The sequence below is a fragment of the Colobus angolensis genome, unplaced genomic scaffold (assembly GCF_000951035.1).
Source record: "Colobus angolensis palliatus isolate OR3802 unplaced genomic scaffold, Cang.pa_1.0 Scaffold13, whole genome shotgun sequence".
In the NCBI taxonomy this organism is placed as follows: Eukaryota; Metazoa; Chordata; class Mammalia; order Primates; family Cercopithecidae; genus Colobus; species Colobus angolensis.
In genome coordinates this window covers 11,186,288-11,205,305 of record NW_012114252.1, presented here as the reverse complement: position 1 = coordinate 11,205,305, position 19,018 = coordinate 11,186,288, and the positions used below count along the sequence as shown (strand labels likewise).

The 19,018-nt window shown below is 43.0% G+C and overlaps 1 protein-coding gene across 1 annotated transcript in view; it reads left to right on the top strand.

The window, feature by feature from the left end:
- Positions 1 to 19,018, top strand: part of TMTC4 (transmembrane and tetratricopeptide repeat containing 4) — a 73,398-nt gene that overhangs the window by 43,822 nt on the left and 10,558 nt on the right. The window contains 6 exon segments of the mRNA XM_011933943.1: positions 8,337 to 8,416; positions 8,595 to 8,702; positions 8,811 to 8,966; positions 8,968 to 9,005; positions 9,968 to 10,077; positions 10,435 to 10,670. Coding sequence (XP_011789333.1) covers positions 8,337 to 8,416; positions 8,595 to 8,702; positions 8,811 to 8,966; positions 8,968 to 9,005; positions 9,968 to 10,077; positions 10,435 to 10,670 — 728 coding nt within the window.

Sequence of the window (19,018 nt, the reverse complement as noted above, 5' to 3'; positions counted from 1 at the left end):
TGACTCTACTGAGGTCTTACTCATCTTCCAGATGATCTACTCACCCTTTGAAGTAGCTTCAGGGGAGGTGACATTGCGTATTCAGACTGAGGGAGGCCACGGCATAGATTCTGACGTCTGGAGCACACTTTTCAAAAGCCACTCTCTAGTGATAGCATTAACTAGCCTCCTCCAAGCTATAATTTAAAGGGGTAGTAATACCTACAAATTGGCAATAGTTTGGTTCAGGAAGCTTAAATTATGCTATGTGCTGCACAGTAGTACACATTAAGTCACCTTTGGGTCCCCTGCTTGTGATTTTTTGGGGGTCAGATTAGGTAAACATAAATGTACATACAGTCATGTGCCATGTAACTATGTTTCAGTGAGCAGACCGCATATAGTATATATATGACTGTGGTCCCATAAAATTATACCTTTTTTTTTTTTTTTTTGAGACGAGGTCTTACTCTGTCACTCAGGCTGGAGTCCAGTGGTGTGATCTCGGCTCACTGCAGCCTCCACCTCCCAGGTTCAAGGGATTCTCCTGCCTCAGCCTCCTGAGTAGCTAGATTACAGGTGCCTGCTACCACACCCAGCTAATTTTTGTATTTTTAGTAGAGACAGGGTTTCACCATGTTGGCCGAGCTGGTCTTGAACTCCTGACCTCAAGTGATCCACCCACTTTAGCCTCCCAAATGCTGCGTGAGCCACTGCCCCTGACCAATATTTTTACTGCCTCTTTTCTATGTTTAGATACACAAATCCTTACCACTGTGTTACCACTGCCTCCAGCACTCAGTACAGTCACACGCTACACAGGTTTCTGGCCTAGGAGCAGCAGGCTAGACCACACATAGCCTAGGTGTATAGTAGGCTGTATCATCTAGGGTTGTGTAAGTACACTCTTTGATGTTCAAACAATGACAAAATCACCCGACAATGCATTTCTCAGAATGTATCCTTGTTGTCATTAAGTAATGCGTGACTGTTCTCTAAAATTGGCAACGTTTTTGGTTGAAGCAATCTGGTAGGAATTTTTTCTCTTGTATTCTTGATGAATCCAAGCTCTTCACTTGACTAGCTGGTACCTCTTTGGGCAAAACTATACTTTTTAAAACTTTCCATGCCCTTTTCTATCAGAATTGGATAATACCCATCTGCTGGGTTTGTTGTTAGGGCTGAATGAACTAAAATGCCCTCACACGGTGGCCAGCACATAGTAAGCGCTCAGAAAGTGTTAGCTTTTTTTTTTTTTCCTCTGAGACGGAGTCTCTCTCTGTCACCAAGGCTGGAGTGCAGTGGTGTGATCTCAGCTCACTGCAACCTCCGCCCCGGGTTCAAGCGATTCTCCTGCCTCAGCCTCCCAAGTAGCTGAGACTACAGGCGTGTGCTACCATGCCTGGCTAATTTTTGTATTTTTAGTAGAGACGGGGTTTCACTATGTTAGCCAGGCTGGTCTCAAACTCCTGACCTCGTGATTCGCCCAGCCTCGGCCTCCCAAGGTGCTGGGATTATAGGCATGAGCCACCACGCCCAGCCAAGTGTTAGCTTTTGTAGGCTCATTTCAGTTTGGGTTTTGCATTATGTTGAGTAGAATGCTATTTGCTCAAAATGGGGGCCAAGGGAGTTAGGTTAGAAGAATTTCCTGTTAGTATAGATTATTATCATTAAATAATGATTCATTCTTTCTTAGGTCCTCAGAATAAGAGCTGCCTAGATTGCTTAAATGCAATCCTTCTGGGTGGAGACGGGGCGCTCTCTGGATCTGTTTCATGTGTATGTTCCATGTTTAAGGGAAAGAATGATTTCAGACAAAATTAAACAAAACTAATGAATAGTTGACATCTTATTATGAACCTTAAGTAAAGAATAATACATAAGAGATACTGGCTACTTATCTTTTTCTTAGATTAAAACCTCTTGTTCATATTTTACTGTTAAGAGACTTAGATAAAATAACGAATTACTTTCAGCTTTTATCTTTAGTTTGATTTGCTGACTTATCAATTTATTTTATGCTACCAAAAATAAATTGCCTGTGATTTAATTTCATAAACATTGATAGATCTGCTTTATTTTTCCTTTACTGTTTGAATCATAGTAATTGCCCCTTCTATTTGTGGAGTTCCTCATCACAAGGAGTTCAGATTTCTTTACAAAGGCTCTATAATTCATCTCTATTATCCTGTCACTCAGCTTTTTAGAGAGAGAGGGTATTATTTTCTCTGTTTTCCCAGATGAGAGAAACTGAGGCATAGCAAGATTAAACTGACATTATCTAGGTTAGTAATGTAGGTGGCTCGAGAGATACCTGGTATGCATGTGCCCAGGTGCCTCTAGTAAATAAGGGGGATGGAACACAGGTGATGTCCAAACCCAAAAATCTGCCCAGGAAGTGATTTCATATGTGACAAGCTAGAAAACACAGGGCGTGCACTTGTGGGCATGCATGTAAGTATTAGGAGAAAGAGAGTAAGAGTGAGAGAGAGAGAGAGAATGTGGTTTCTTCTTCTTAATTTAAGGAATACATATAAGACCTCATCTTCAAAATGGACCCAGTGGTAATAGACCTTTCTCAAGAACATTTTTCAATGATACTATTCAGTATAAACAAGATCGAGATTTTTAGGGGTTTCCTTTGAAATTGAAGTGTCATAAAATTATCTTTACTTCTTTTTTTTTTTTTTTTAAATCTAAGTTAATTTCAGGAAAGAAATCTCAGGAAGACACTGGTTTCCTTCAGTCCCATTATTATAGGGAACATATTTTCTATATTGGTTTCATTTGCTATCTATTGAATATAAAGTAAGAAATTGGCAACTGGCTCTAGTTTAGGGCCAGATGTATGAGTTAAGACTCATCTTTTTTGAGAGATTGCAATGTCAGTGTAGGTAGTGCGGGTGCCTGGTCTGCATGTGAATTACCCACAGTGCCTTGCATATGGTAGACACTCAATATTAGTTATTGAATCGAGCCAAATGGAAATTGAATTCACTGAGACTGCTATGGATGAGATACCAAGTATATACTTATAATCATTTTTATAGTTTTTAAGGCTTAAAAGTATGTCACACTATCAACTCTGTGATACAATTCTATAATAAATTCTTTTAACAATGAAACAGATCATATGCCACAATGAGGTATTTTCTTAAGGAGTAAGTGACCCAGGATGCTATAGGATTTTTATGTTTTCAAAACATTTTAAGTTTAACATTAGATGTTGCCAGAATATTTATAACAAATCAGCCCTGGTATTAAAGGTGCCTTTCATAACCAATACTCTTACTTTCTTGCATTTACATGTCACTGGGTTGTAATGGTGGTTTCATCTTCACCTTCTCCTGTGCTAGTTCATTGCCTCAGCGTGTGCATCACAAATGCTAGGGGAAGGTTGAAAAATCAATAAGCTTTTCCAATCATTTGTATTTCAGGGAAACAAAAGTCACACATTCTCTAAACACTATTTTAAGTGACCTGGTTGTGAGATTTTTGTTGTGTTTCGTTTTGTTTTGCAATCTAGGCAGCTATTTTTTATTCAAAGAGTTCCCTCTACCTAACCCATAGGATAAAGCTGGCCTCTGGGTAAACCTGTTTACCAGTTCTGAAGGATGGCCTGCCTTCTAAGGCTGTATCAGATTTTTAACTAGTTCCTGTTCCAGAGTCCCCCATCCTTCTCCCTTGATCTTCTGGTCTCTGGCATTCTGAGTGTCTAACAGAACACTGTCTGTACTGCAGAGGGCGGTTGAACTCTTTGTCTGGGCTTTTTATTGAGAAAACAGAATTTGCCTGGAACAAAGGGAAACAGCAGGAGCTTGGGGCGGAAGAGGCGGGCGTCATGTTGATGTCTGAGTAGAAGCTATATTTGTATTCTGAGGACCACAAAGACATCACTGGCAGATTGGATTATCTGACCCTAGGTTCTTTTGTGTATAGGAGAGGAGGTAAAGTCGCATGTCCAAGCTGGGTTGGGGAAAGCTCAAATTCTAATCATTTAGAGCACTTTTCTCAACACACACTTCGGCGATAGCATTAACTGAGCCTCCTCCAAGATACAGTTTAAGGACGAAAATGCCTATGAATGGACAATAATTTGATGCAGAAAGTTTAAGTTCTACTGTGTAGTGCACAGTAGTACACACATTTTTATCACCTGCGATTTCTCTGCTTGTGAGTCCTTTCATCAGAGTGGTTAAACATAAATCTACATGCTTTTAAATTGGCAGTTAAGAAAACCTGTTAATATGCACTGCTGCATACTCTTCCAGAAATCTAAGTGTTTGAGGAAGTGCTGTAACTGTAGGGTAAGATGGATAAGGCAGGATGTGGTTGTGTTTCAGGGGTCATTTGAAAGTAGTGTTCCAACATAATGTTACTTGAATGTGTTTAAACCACTTCTGTATTTCGAGATTTTATTAGTCTTCTCAGGCTGCTATAAACACACACACACACACACACACACACACACACACACACACACACACACACACACACACACAGAGATTGGGTGGCTTAGACCACAGTTTATTTTCTCACTGTTGTAAATGCTGGAATTGGCAGATCAAGGTGTCAGCAGGATTGGTTTCTTGTGAGGCCTCTCTCCTTGGCTTGCAGACGGCGCCTTCCCCGTGTCCTCACGTGGTTTGTCTTCTGTGCACACACATCTCTGGTGTCTGTGCCCATATTTCCTCTTCCTGTAAGGACGCCATTCAGACTGGATTGAGGTCATATGGATGGGGGCCCAACCATATGACCTCATCTGACCTTACTTACCTCTTTAAAGACCCTGCCTCCAAATACATTTTCATTCTGGGGTACTGAGGGTTGAATGTGAACTTTGGGGGACAATGCCATATAAAAAGAAATGTGATTTTACTTAGGAGAAAGGCCAGTGGTATGAATGAATGGATCTAGAAAGTGCCTCGAGCAGTCACCCTCATCTTCCCCCAGCACTGTAATCAATGTGTATTATCTAGTGGCAAGAAACACAGGCTTCAGAGCCTGGTTCCAGTCCAACTTCACAGCCCTAGATGAGATGCTGAACGGCCCCAAAGCAGTTTATCAACTCAGAAGAGAGGGTCACAGCAGCCACGGCCTTGAGCCTCCGTGAGGAGAGACTGCGATCACACAGCACGCAACACCGCACCCGGCTGGTGGGTGGCACTCGAGGCGTGCCAGCTACACACCATCTTACCATTCACCGTGACTGTTGTTAGCAGCACCCACACTTCATGCTTCTGATTGAGTGAGGTTCTCTAGCATCACCTCCTCTGGGCTTGCTATTCCCTTTGTATGGAAAAGTCCCAAAAGGAGCTTTTGGTCATCAACAAATACTTTTTATTTTTATTTTTATTTTGTGTGTGTGTGTGTGTGTGTGTGTGTGTGTGAGACAGAGTCTTACTCTGTCACCCTGGCTGAAGTGCAGTGGCATGCTCTCGCCTCACTGCAACCTCCATCTCCTGGGTTCAAGCAATTCTCCTGTCTCACCCTCCTGAGTAGCTGAGATTACAGGCATGCACCACCACGCCCAGCTAATTTTTGTATTTTTAGTAGAGATGGGGTTTCACCATGTTGGACGTGCTGGTCTCGAACTCCTGACCTCAGGTGATCCACCCACCTTGCCTCCTAGAGTACTAGGATTACAGGCATGAGCCACTGTGCCCAGCCAACAAATTCTTTTTCTTGTAGTCTTCTCGAGCTTGTGTAGTCTTGCTGCCCTGGGCTTAGTTCAGGTCCCTACTTTTTTCTTTTGTCATTTATTCTAAGCCCACATATAGTTGAGAAACTACCAGACGTTGGCTTCCCTGATGCCCTCATTCCAAGGTGACCTGAGAATTCCTAGTAACTTGGCAGCTGGGAGCCTCGTTCCATCCAGCCTACTTCACCCCCTCTTCAATCATTGAAAATCCTTTCCTCATTCTCTCTTTTTCTTTAATGGAGGTAAAATTCCTATAACATAAAATTATCCATGTTAGTACCTTAAAAAATTAAACACAGAATTCTGTTATCCAACAATTCCATTTCCAGGCAAATACCCAAAACGACTGAAAGCAGAGACTCAGAGAGCTATTTGTACACCCATGTTCATAGCAGCTTTATTCACAACAGCTAAAAAGTAGAAGCCTCCCAGGGTGTCCATCCAGGGACAAATGGACAAACAGAATGTGGTGTACTCATGCAAGAGAATATTATTCAGCCACAAAAGGAAGGAAATTCTGGCACAAGTGACACAAATGGACAAATCCTGTACAATTCCACTTACATGAGGTACATGGGAGCCAAATGCATAGAGATGGAAAATGAACGGAGGTTGCCAGGGTTCGGTGGAGGGGAGAATGGGTACAGAGTTTCAGATTTGCAAAATGAAAAGAACTTTGGAGATGGATGGTGACCGTGGACTTCCACGTCGGCCTATCCTGTCCCCCTAAACAAGCCTGATCGCCCATCACGTCTCTTGAAAGCCATCACACACATTCTGTCCTGAATGTTGGGAACCTACCGTCTGTTCTTGACACGCTTCCCTCTCTCCTATCAGTTGGTCACCAGTTTCTGTGCTTTTTGCTTCCTCACTGTTCTTCATACCCCTCCACAGATTCACCAGCACCCTAGTTCAGTATGCTGACCTCTCCTAGGACTGCAGCCACAGCCTCCCCGGAGGCCCTGACATCTGCTTCTCCCCCACTCACATCCCTTTCCCACCACGGGATTTGTTTCCTATGGACGTAAACCTGATGATGACCTCTGCCCCCCCCCCGCCGCGGCCTCCTGCTATGGGTGGAATTGTGCCTCCCAAAAGCTATGCTCCAATTGTAACCCCTGGGACCTGGAAGTATAGTCTTTTTTGGGAATAGGGTTGTTGCAGATGTAATTAAGATGTCAGTTAAGATGAGGTCATCCGGGAGGATGATGGGCCCTTAATCTAGTGTGACTGGTGTCCTTTTAAGACAGGGAGACAGACAAGAGGTGAGATGGTCATGAAGACAGAGGCAAAGGTGGGAGCGAGGCATCTGCAAGCCAGAGATTACGGGCAAGCACCGTGAGACAGGAGAAAGGCAGGGAGCAGTTGCTCTCTCAGCCTGTGATGGGACCAGCCCTGCAAACACCGTGATCTCAGCCTCCAGGACTGTGAGAGAAGTGGGTTGTGTTAAGTCCCTCAGTGTGTGGTGCTTTGCTGCTGCAGCCCTGGGGCACTCACACACTTAGACCCCACCCTGCCCCAGCCTCGTGGCTCTGAGGACAACGACTGATCCAAGCCTGCCCTTGCTCAGGGTTCCCTGCAAGCACAGCTGCTCCTCCCGGGCTCTCCAGCCTGCATCCCTGCTGTGCGTGCTCCAGCCACACTGAGGCCTTTAGAATAATACCAGAGATAGGGTGGCTTCAGCAGCAGACACTCACTTCTCACCGTACCGGAGGCTGGAAAGCCCACCATCAAGGTGCAGGCAGTTGGTTGTGTGGTGAGGGCCTGCCTCCTGGTTCACAGACGGTCTTCTCACTGTGTCCTCACGTGGCAGAAAGGGGGCACGGGAGCTCTCCAGGGCCTCTTTGACGAGGGCACTGATGCATTCATGGACCTCCACTCTCATGACCCAATCACCTCCCAGAGGCCCTGCTTCCCAACACCATCACATTAGGAGTCAGGATTTCCACATTTGGATTTGGGGAGTCCATAAACATTCTGCTTAGAACAGATACAGAGTAAAATGCTCGTGATGCTAGCTATAGAAGAAAGGTGTCATCCAAGAAAGGGCCATATTTGCTTAAATGGGTGAACAGAATCATGCTTTCTTCTACTCATGTCCACATGAGACTGGACTTTGTTATCTCAACTCTAGTGGAGTGTGTAGGTGAGGGGGATTTGAGGTTTTGATGATAAAAACAAGCCAAGTGTGGTGGTGTGTACCTGTAGTCCCAGCTACTTGAGAGGCTGAGGCAAGAGAATCCCTGAATCGCAGGAGTTCAAGGCTGCAGTACGCTATAGTTGCACCTGTGAATAGCTACTGCACTCCAGCCTGGGCAACATAGCAAGACCCCATCTCTAAAAATCAAAAGTAAAATTTTAAAAAGCCCAGCTTTGTAATTTTCTGGCTTTCTCTGGTGAGGTCTTTAGTTATTTCCCTTCTGTTTGTGCTTTAGAGATGTACCATGCCTGTACCCCCCTTTCTTCTGATCCTCTTACAGGGTTGGAGAAGAAAGCACAAGCAACTCCTAACCCCTGTAGGGTTTTAGCTAAAGTTCTGGTGGGTGATTTTTTTCCTCATCCCTTTACCTTTTGTCTTCAGTTAGAAGATGTGATGGGGTCCAGGCTCTGAACAAGAAGTCTGTCTGCTGATGGCCCAGTTGTTCTCTGTCTGCAGGTTCACTACAACATCGGCAAAAACCTGGCTGATAAAGGCAACCAGACAGCTGCCATCAGATACTACCGGGAAGCTGTAAGGTATGGCGAGTATGTCTTACAGAGGAATTATGTACACAGATCGTTTTCACTTTCTGGTATGAAACACCCACTCCTTTAAAGACTCCAACTTTACAATATCTTTGCCAATTCCTGAGAGTTTAGTAAAAACTTACACTGAGTATTTAATGGTCAGCTTGTTTTTTCTCTGAACTTCCAGATTAAATCCCAAGTATGTTCATGCCATGAATAATCTTGGAAATATCTTAAAAGAAAGGAATGAGCTACAGGAAGCTGAGGAGTTGCTGTCTTTGGCTGTTCGAATACAGTAAGCATTATCTTTATAATTATGCTAGTGACAAAGAAAGGAGCTCCTGCAATCCGACATCTAAGCCTTTTGTCTTCTTGTCTATCTCTGTGAAAACTGCTCCTCTAGGCCAGACTTTGCTGCTGCGTGGATGAATCTAGGCATAGTGCAGAACAGCCTGAAACGGTTTGAAGCCGCAGAGCAAAGTTACCGGATGGCAATTAAACACAGAAGGAAATACCCAGATTGCTACTACAACCTCGGGCGTCTGGTAAGCTCGGGGTGCCATGCCTGCGGAAGGAAAGATGGGTTCTTTTTCTTATTTATAATAAAATGACATAGTGACACCCACCTACCCCATACATTTTATAAACTTCTTTCACTTGTTTTTATCTCATTGGAAGGTAGCTATGTGATTTCCTTATGAGTAATTTTTTAAAGCTCTCATTAGAAAGCAGTGCAGTGTGAATTAGTCAAGTTTAAGAGGTCACCCAGGCAAAAGGTTAAACCAAGGAATAAATTGAAATGTTAAAAATCCCGTCCGCCCTGTGAAACAGTGTCCAACGGGTAACTTCCTGATAAACATCAGTTTCTCTGTTTTTAAAACAAAAAGTGAACAAGAACAGAGATTAAAGAAACAAATCCGTAGTATGATTTCTGAGCTCCCTTGTTCTTCTTCAAGGGAGCAGAGCTCTTCATCTGCAGGGAGCATTTCTCCCAAAAAAGGCAGCTTTGGAGGGCATGGGATTTACTTGAAAGGGCTTTGACATTATTTGGTGGAAATAAAAAATAATGTGTTCTATAGTAGCTTTATATTTTTGGTTATTGACAGGATGTTTGTGAAGATCTGATTGCTCTTGATTTTCTTGACAAAAATAAAATGAGACACACACATAGCAAAATTCTTAAAACACGAATGGTTGTATTCTCCCTATAATCAACCATTTAATTTGGTTTCAAGAAACCAGATACATACGTTCCTAATATATTTAGATGTATTTGATAAAAATTGTTAATTAAAAAGATTTTTGTTCATTTTAACCAAACTGGAATACATCCATAGTGATGTGACTTTCATGGAAGTTTATATGTAGATTTCCAGATTTTACCCAGCTTAGCCTTACAGGTAGGAAAGCATCCTCGTATTCTAAAGAGATACCTGCTTACCCTCATTTTAAAGGCCTGAAGCTTCTTGGTTTTGTTTGGTTTTTTTTTGGTTTTGTTTTGTTTTGTTTTTTGAGACAGAGTTTCTCTTTAGAGAGTTCTTGTGTTGTCAAAACTGGTAGTTCCCTTGGCTGCTTGTCGCGGGCGTGATGGCTTTCAAGGATACTTCATGGAGCTGGAGTGCTTGGCTGCGCAGGCCCTGAGAGCTGGCTATCCCGATGGCACGGCCACGGTGCGTGCCCTAGCTTGTGGAGGTGGTGTTTTTTGTTTTTTTTTTGAGACAAAGTCTCGCTCTGTCGCCCAGGCTGGAGTGCATTGGCGCTATCTCAGCTCACTACAAGCTCCGCCTCCTGGATTCACGCCATTCTCCTGCCTCAGCCTCCCGAGTAGCTGGGACTACAGGTGCCCACCACCATTCCTGGCTAATTTTTTGTATTTTTAGTAGAGACAGGGTTTCACCATGTTAGCCAGGATGGTCTCAATCTCCTGACCTTGTGATCCGCCCACCTCGGCCTCCCAAAGTGCTAGGATTACAGGCGTAAGCCACCACACTCATCCTGGAGGTGGTGTTTCTACTGATAACAAGTAGATGACTGGCTTAGAGATGGAGGTCATGATGACCACAAGGAAGGGACTGGACCCATACAATGTACTACCCCCCAAGACAGCTTTAGGCACCAAGGAAGACCCTAATTTAGCCCCCTCCTTCACCAACAAGAGAATAGTGGGTGCATCTGTGAAGAGGACAACAGTGCTATCATCTGGTTTTGGCTGCACAAAGGCAAGACCCAGCAATGCCCCAGCTGTGGAACCCATTACAAGCTGGTGTGTTGAACGCCTGCACCAAGTTACTCAAAATGTGCTATAAAGTTTCATCTTTCCAGTAAAGACTAGCTGTTGCATTGGCTCCTTCTCCCTCTGTTAAACAAAACAAAACAAAACAAAAAAAACCCCAACTAGTAGTTTCCAAAATTGACATGCATCCAGACTGTCCCACCCCATCTCACATTTAGGGAATCAAAGGCTCTATAGAGAATCTGTATTTTTAAAATAACAATAATAAACTGGGCACAGTGGCTTACACCTGTAATCCTGGCACTTTGGGAGGCCAAGGCAGGCAGATCACCTTAGATAAGGAGTTCAAGACCAACCTGGCCAACATGGCAAAACCACGTCTGTACTAAAAATACAAACAATAGCCAGACATGGTGGTGCATGTCTATAATCCCAGCTACTTGGGAGGCTGAGACAGGAGAATCACTTGAACCTGGGAGGCAGAGGTTGCAGTGAGACGAGATTGCGGCACTGCACTCCAGCGTGGGCAACAGAGCGAGCTTCTACCTCAAAAAAATTAAGTAAAATAGCAACAATGAATCACCCAGGTGATTCCAATACCCTGTCGTTGGCCCTGCACCTGGGAAGCAGCTCTGTCTGAACTTGGATGACAGGGTAATCACGTCAGAGAGAAGCCATGGTTTGTGGGGAACAATCCTAGAAAACATTGACTGCTTTACATTTATTGGAAAACCAGGCTTTAGTTTTTACCATAATGTGAATGTCTTTGGTCTTACTGTCTTTGTTTCTGGACTGGGTAGCCATGGTTTTGTGAGTTGTGGAGATAGAATCTTATGAATGGAGAAAACAAGATGGCAGGAACGTCTGGCTAACTAATGGTAAAATGTGACCTTCCCCCCTCTGCAGAAGTCCCTTTACGTGGACGAGTAATGCTTGTGTTAGAAATATTAAAATAAAGTGGTTGCATGCATTAGTCCGTTTTCATAATGCTGATAAAGATATTCCCAACACTGGGTAATTTATAAAGAAACAAAGGTTTAATGGACTCACAGTTCCACGTGGCTGGGGAGGCCTCACAATCAGGGCGGAAGGTGAAAGGTACAACTTACATGGCAACAGGCAAGAGAGAATAAGAGCCAAGCAAAAGAGTTTTCCCCTAATAAAACCATCAGATCTCATGAGACTTAGTCACTACCACGAAAACAGTATGGGGGAAACCACCCCCGTGATTCAGTTATTTTTCACCAGGTCCCTTCCACAACACATGGGAATGATGGGAGCCACAATTCAAGATGAGATTTGCGTGGGGACACAGCCAAACCATATCATTGCATTTTTATTACTCAAAAAATGCAAAACATGTTTCAGTTATGATATGCCATAGGAAGATACGTCCTCTATGTGCTGACTTCAGTGTGGAAAGGAGGAATTATTTCTTTCTGGGGACAGAGGCAAGGGTGGCAGGAATGTGGCTGAACCCATGGAATGGCATGATGCTTGAACAAGGAAGATTAATGGCAAGATACTCCTTTGTCTCGCATTAACTTTCTCCAGAACCACTGACCTTGTGTGCATTTTTGTTCTTTTACATTTTAAAATTCTCTGCTTTATGACCTAGTTACCTGCTTTGATGTTGAAACCACTTTCTCTGTGAGACCTGAAGATTCCAGGAGAGCTGAAACTATTATAATGATCGGCTGTTTGTTCCCGGGGGGAAGGGGAGGCTGTGAAACCTCAACATAATGTTATGAGTGGTGACTTCAAAATTCAATCACACACAAAGCAGGGGCGATCCTCACAAAGTTAGTGAAGTGAGAATAGGGGTGGGTGGAGGATGGGAACACATGAGGTCTTACCTGAATTCATGCATTTGGGTGGTTATGAATATATGGGTGTAGGGATTACCATTTCTCTTCACTATCTGTTAAACTAGTAGTCAAGTGACTAAATATGAGACTTGATATTCATATGAATTCTTCTTTCGTCCTTTTTTTTTCCTTTTCTGGAGGTTGCTCTTCTGTTACTTTATTGCTCACAAAGTGAATGGGTCTGCCCACAGCCTCCCAGGTTATCCTCTAGGCTCTACAGCTTAGTCTTCTCCCCTCTCCTAGTAGCTGCCCATCACTGCAGTTCCTTGGGATTTGGAAAATAGAGGATTTATAATAAATGCTCCTTCTGTAAGAGTGATGTCCAAAGGGAAGAATGTAGAATATAAAGTACCAGCTTTCATCATGTGCTGTAGTCCTTGGGATTCATTACACTTTCACTTGGAAGATCATCTGTAGCATTGAACAGATTGAGACCTTGTACTGCTTTTTGTTTATATTGTTTACTAATTATGCTACCGTGAAATGGTCTTCCTGTGTTCCCTTCCGCGAACTGTTCCTGCTTATTTCAGGCTTTTGCTCTCCATTGTGGTTTAATTATCCAGCTTTTTCCTGTTTGACAGCTTAAAAGCATTAAGAGCTTAATCTTTAACAACTCGACCAACCCATTTATATATTGGCAAATAAGAACTTAATAACTTAAGAGGGTTTTTTTTTAATTGTTGGTGTTTTAAGAAATCACTCTGTAGTAACAGGAGACAGAGATTTATTTTGATTTCTAGACCCCAATATGGAAAGAATATAAGGAAGTTCTCTTGTGAAATAGGAAATCAGGAAGAGCACGATTACTGGGACATATTACTAATCTTAGAAAGTTACAGTAGGCTGGGCGCGGTGGCTCAAGCCTGTAATCCCAGCACTTTGGGAGGCCGAGACGGGCGGATCCCGAGGTCAGGAGATCGAGACCATCCTGGCTAACACGGTGAAACCCCGTCTCCACTAAAAAAAACACAAAAAACTAGCTGGGCGACGTGGCGGCGCCTGTAGTCCCAGCTACCTGGGAGGCTGAGGCAGGAGAATGGCGTGAACCCGGGAGGCGGAGCTTGCAGTGAGCTGAGATCCGGCCACAGCACTCCAGCCTGGGTGACAGAGCGAGACTCCGTCTCAAAAAAAAAAAAAAAAAAAAAAAAAGAAAGTGACAGTAATAGTGGCTAGAGGGATTACCAAAGACAATGCATGATGAAAGGACTGGATGTGTTCAAGAAAACAGAACCATTCTAAGTGTTTTAGATAGAGAAGACTTAATATAGGGAATTGGTTAGACTATCATTGGAAGGCTGGTTGAGCAAAAACAGGATGGTAACATGAACTCAGAGGTTAAAGGGAATCCTATAGGTTTCGGAACAGACAGGAGAAAGTAGCACAAGCAGGATTTAAGAAATCACAAGAGGTTCCAATCTATGGAGCTACCACAGCCTCAAGAGCTGTGATCATGGGAGACAGACCACTGCTTCCACCCTGGGACGGTGGAGGAGGGGACGTAGTCACTTCAGAGACACTGCCAGGGGAAGGAAGGAGAGAGTGAGAGTGGGAGGGAAGGACTGCTCCCCTCTCCCCACCACCCGGCACCTGTTGACAGAAAGGAACCAAAGGGTGAAGAAACCTGGGAAATGTAGTTGCAGACTCCCAGCCCCTGCTTCTCAGAGCAGAGTACAGAAGGGTGGGCGTAGGACTGCTGGGTAACCGATGTTACCCGTCTACTTCCTGGATGAGCAGTTTTGGTTAAATCACCGCTTTTCTCTGCCTCCCTAAAAGTTTGTTCCCTTTGTGTAGATGCTATAAGATGAGTAGAGTTTGAGACAAAATGAAACCAAATTTTATCTCATTCAGTCTGTTCTTCAATAAATAGCAATAATAATTGTTGTAGTAACTGTAAAGTAGTCAAGAATTTTGTCATGTTGGATAAATGAAGTTATGTTGGTTGTTCTGGGTGTGTTCAAATGCCACCATGGATTTTGTCCAAGTGACTCAAATGCACATTATGGTGGAGTGAATTGATCTGAGGAATCACTGGAACATCAAATAGAGATAATTAAGTGTTAGAATAATTAAGCATCCCAAATTATTTTAATTTTCTGAACTTTTCCTTTCATTTCCTCATTAAAGGGGTAAAAACATTGTAACTTGAGTTTCTGAGTCTCATGGGAAATTCCGACAACATCTTTAGCAAATGGATGTTCATAAGTGTTTCCATAATTCCATTAAAGCTTTCTTTTTCTTGCATAATATGCTATCTATTTGCTGTGTAGCATAGGACAAGTCAAAATGATTTTGTCATCTAAAAAAAAGACAGACTTGCCAGTAAGTAAGGAAACAAGTCTTAAACTCTGACAAACTGTGATCATTTGTACTTTTTACAGAGTTAAAGGGATCAAGTACACTCAAATAGAATGTGCATTTGAACTGAGATAAGAGGGCAACAGAGTCACCTGGTAAAAAAATCCATCTCTCTCTCTCTCTCTCTCTCTCTCTCTCTCTCTCTCTGTGTGTGTGCTTTTATTAACTATGCAAATTGAGAGCTAGCCATTTTATATTCTGTTACCAATGTTAACATTCCCTCTCAAAAGAAGCAACAAAAATCTGGAAGCATTCCCCTTGAGAAATGGAACCAGGCAAGGATGTCCACTGTCACCACTCTTACTCAACATGGTATTGGAAGTCCTAGCCAAAGCAATCGGGCAAGAAAAATAAATAAAACGCATTTAAATAGGAAAAGAAGAAGTCAAGCTATCTGTCTTCATGGACCATGTGATTCTACACCTAGAAAACCCTGCAGACTTTGCCAGAAGGCTCCTGGAACTCATAAACAACTTCAGTAAAGTTTCAGGATACAAAGTCGGTGTGCAAAAGTAAGAAACATATCTATATATTGATAACATTCAAGCTGAGAGCCAAATCAAGAATGCAATCCCATTTACAATAGCCATAAAAAGGGTAAAATACCTGGGAATTCAGCTAATCAAAGAGGTGAAGGATCTCTACAAGGAGAACTACAAAACACTGCTGAAAGAAATCAGAGGTGACACAAACAAATGGAAAAACATTTCATGACCATGGATTGGAAGAATCAATATTGTTAAAATGGCCATACTGCCCAAAGCAATCTACAGATTCAACACTGTTCCTATCAAACTGCCAATGTCATTTTTCACAGAATTAGAAAAAAGCTATTCTTAAATTCATGTTGAACCAAAAAAGAACCTGAACAGCCAAAGCAATCCTCAGCATAAAGAACAAAGCCAGAGGCATCACATTACCTGACTTCAAACTGTGCTGTAAGGCTACAGTAACCAAAACAGTATGGTATTGGTGCAGAAACAGACACACAGATGAGTAGAACAGAATACAGAACCCAGAAATAAAGCCACACACCTACAGCCATGTGGCCTTCATCCAATTTTTTTTTTTTTAAAAAGCAGTGGGGCGAGGGCTTCCTAGTCAATCATGCTGGGATAGCTGGCTAGCCATACACAAAAGAGTGAAACTGGACCCCTACCTTTCACAATACAGAAAAATTAACTCAAGATAGATTAAAAATTTAAATATAAAACCTCAAACTACAGGAATCCTAGAAGAGGCTGTGCTCGGTGGCTCACAGCTGTAATCCTAGCACTTTGGGAGCCAAGGTAGGCGAATGGCTTGAGCCCAGGAGTTTGAAACCAGCCTGGGCAACATGGCAAAACTTCATCTCTACAAAAAACCCCAAAAAATTACCTTGGCATGGTGGTATGTGCCTGTAGTCCCAGCTACCTGGGAGACTGAGGTGGGAGGATCACTTGATCCCAGGAGGTCAAGGCCATAGTGAGCCACTAGTTGCACCACATCACACCACTGCACTCCCGCCTGGATGACAGAATAAGACCCTGTCTTTAAAAAAAAAAAAAAAAAAAAATCCTGGAAGAAAACTAGGAAACAGTATTCTAGACATCAGCCCTAGGAAAAAAATTGGTGACTAAGTCCTCAAAAATAATTGCCACAAAAACGAAAATTGACCTAATTAAACCAAAGGGTTTCTGCACAGCAGTGGAAACTATCAAGAGAGTAAACAGACGACCTACAGAGTGGGAAAAAATATTCATAAACTATGCATCCAATATCCAGATCTATAAGTAACAAATCAACAAGCAAAAAACAACCCCTTTAAAAAGTGGGCAAAAGGCACGAACAGACACTTCTCAAAAGAAGACATACAAGCAGCCAACAAACATGAGAAAATGCTCATCATCACTAATCGTTAGAAAAATGCAAATCAAAACCACAGTTGAGATACCATCTCACACCAGTCAGAATGGCTGTTATCAAAAAGTGAAAAAACAGCAGTCACTGGCAAGGCTGTGGGAGAAAAAGCAATGCTTGGACACTGTATCCAAATTAGTTCAGCCATTGTGAAAAGCAGTTTAGAGATTTCTCAAAGAACTTAGAACTGCCATTCGACCCAGTAATCTCATGATTGGTTATATGCCCGAAAGAAATCATTCCACCAAAAAGACACATGCAGCCGGGTGCAGTGGCTCATGCTTGTAATCCCAGCACTTTGGGAGCCTGAGGCAGGTGGATCACGAAGTCAGGCGTTCAAGACCAGCCTGGCCAAGATGGTGAAAGCCCATCTCTACTGAAAATACAAAAATTAGCTGGGCGTGGTGGCGGGTGCCTGTAATCCCAGCTACTTGGGAGGCTGAGACAGAGAATTGCTTGAACCAGGGAGGTGGAGGTTGCAGTGAGCCAAGATCGTGCCATTGCACTCCAGCCTGGGTGACAGAGCAAGACTATGTCTCAAAAAAAAACCAAAAACATGCATTCATATATGTTCATCACAACACTATTCACAATAGCAAAGACACAGAATCAACCTAGATGCCCATCCATTATAGACTGGAAAAAGAAAATGTGGTACATATACACCATGGAATACGACACAACCATACCAAAAAAATCATGTCCTTTGCAGCAACATGGATGCCACTGGAGGCCACTATTCTAAGGAAATAAATGCAGGAACAGAAAACCAAATGCCGCATGTTCTCATAAGTGAGCACTAATACATAAAGATGGCAACCACAGACACTTGAGACTACTAGAGTGGGGAGGCAGGGAGGCAAACAAGGGTTGAAACACTAACGTTGGGTACTGTGCTCACTACCTGGATGACAGGATCATTCATATCGCAAACCTCAGCATCACACAATTTACCCATGCGACAAACCTGCACATGTACATTCTGAATCTAAAATAAAAGTTGAAGGCCGAGCATGGTGGCTCATGCCTGTAATCCCAGCACTGTGGGAGGCCAAGGTAGGCCAGGAATTTGAGACCAGCCTGGGCAACATCGTGAAACCCCATCTCTACTGAAAATACAAAAATCAGCCAGGTGTGGTGACACATGTCTGTGATCCCAGCTGCTCAGGAGGCTGAGGCACGAAAATTGTTCAAACTTGGGAGGCGGAGGTTGCAGTGAGCCAAGATCATGCCACTGCACTCCAGCCTGGGCGACAGAGCAAGACTCTGTTTTTAAACACATACATACATACATACATACATAGGCCTGGCGCGGTAGCTCCTGCCTGTAATCTCAGCACTTTGGGAGGCTGAAGCTGGCGGATCACAAGGTCAGGAGTTCAAGACCAGTCTGGTCGACATAGTGAAACCCCATCTCTACTCAAAATAGAAAAAAATTGCCGGGCATGGTGGTGTGCACCTGTAATCCCAGCTACTTGGAAGGCTGAGGCAGGAGAATCACGTGAATTCGGGAGGTGGAGGTTGCAGTGAGCCGAGATCACACCATTGCACTCTAGCCCGGGCAACAGTGCGAGACTCTATCTCAAAAATAATAATAATAATAAAAGTTGAAATTATAAAAAATAAGAAAGCAACAGGTATTTTTCTCCTTCCTAAATGAAGCAAACTCGAAAGTGCCAAGAGGTTTTACCTTTACCATAGGAGACTTTTCCAAGGAGTTTACAAAGAATGTCTGATACGCTCCTGTTTTTGTATTTACGTTAGACACGGGCAGGAAGAGGCCCCGAGACCACCCTTCAGAAGGTGAATTGGACACATAGTTTTGGATCATGAGAAATATTTTGTTTACTATTCTAAGTAATACTTTATCAACAATGAACTTATGAAGTCTTTAGTGAAAAAGACTAATGATGAGGCTTGCTTCAATATTTCAGCAGTCTGAAATATGATTTGATTCCTAAAATCACTAAATAATAGGAAATGGGACATTACAGGTTTGGACCTTGTTCTTATTCCTGCTTTACCATTTCTAGTCTATAACTTTGGGAAAGTTCATTTCCTCGTGCCTTAGTTGCTTCATCTGTAAAATGGGGATAACAATAGTATTTACTTCATTGGTATTGTTTTGAGGATTCAGTGAGTTGATATGAAAAACTAGAAGCAGCCGGGCGCGGTGGCTCAAGCCTGTAATCCCAGCACTTTGGGAGGCCGAGACAGGCGGATCACAAGGTCAGGAGATCGAGACCATCCTGGCTA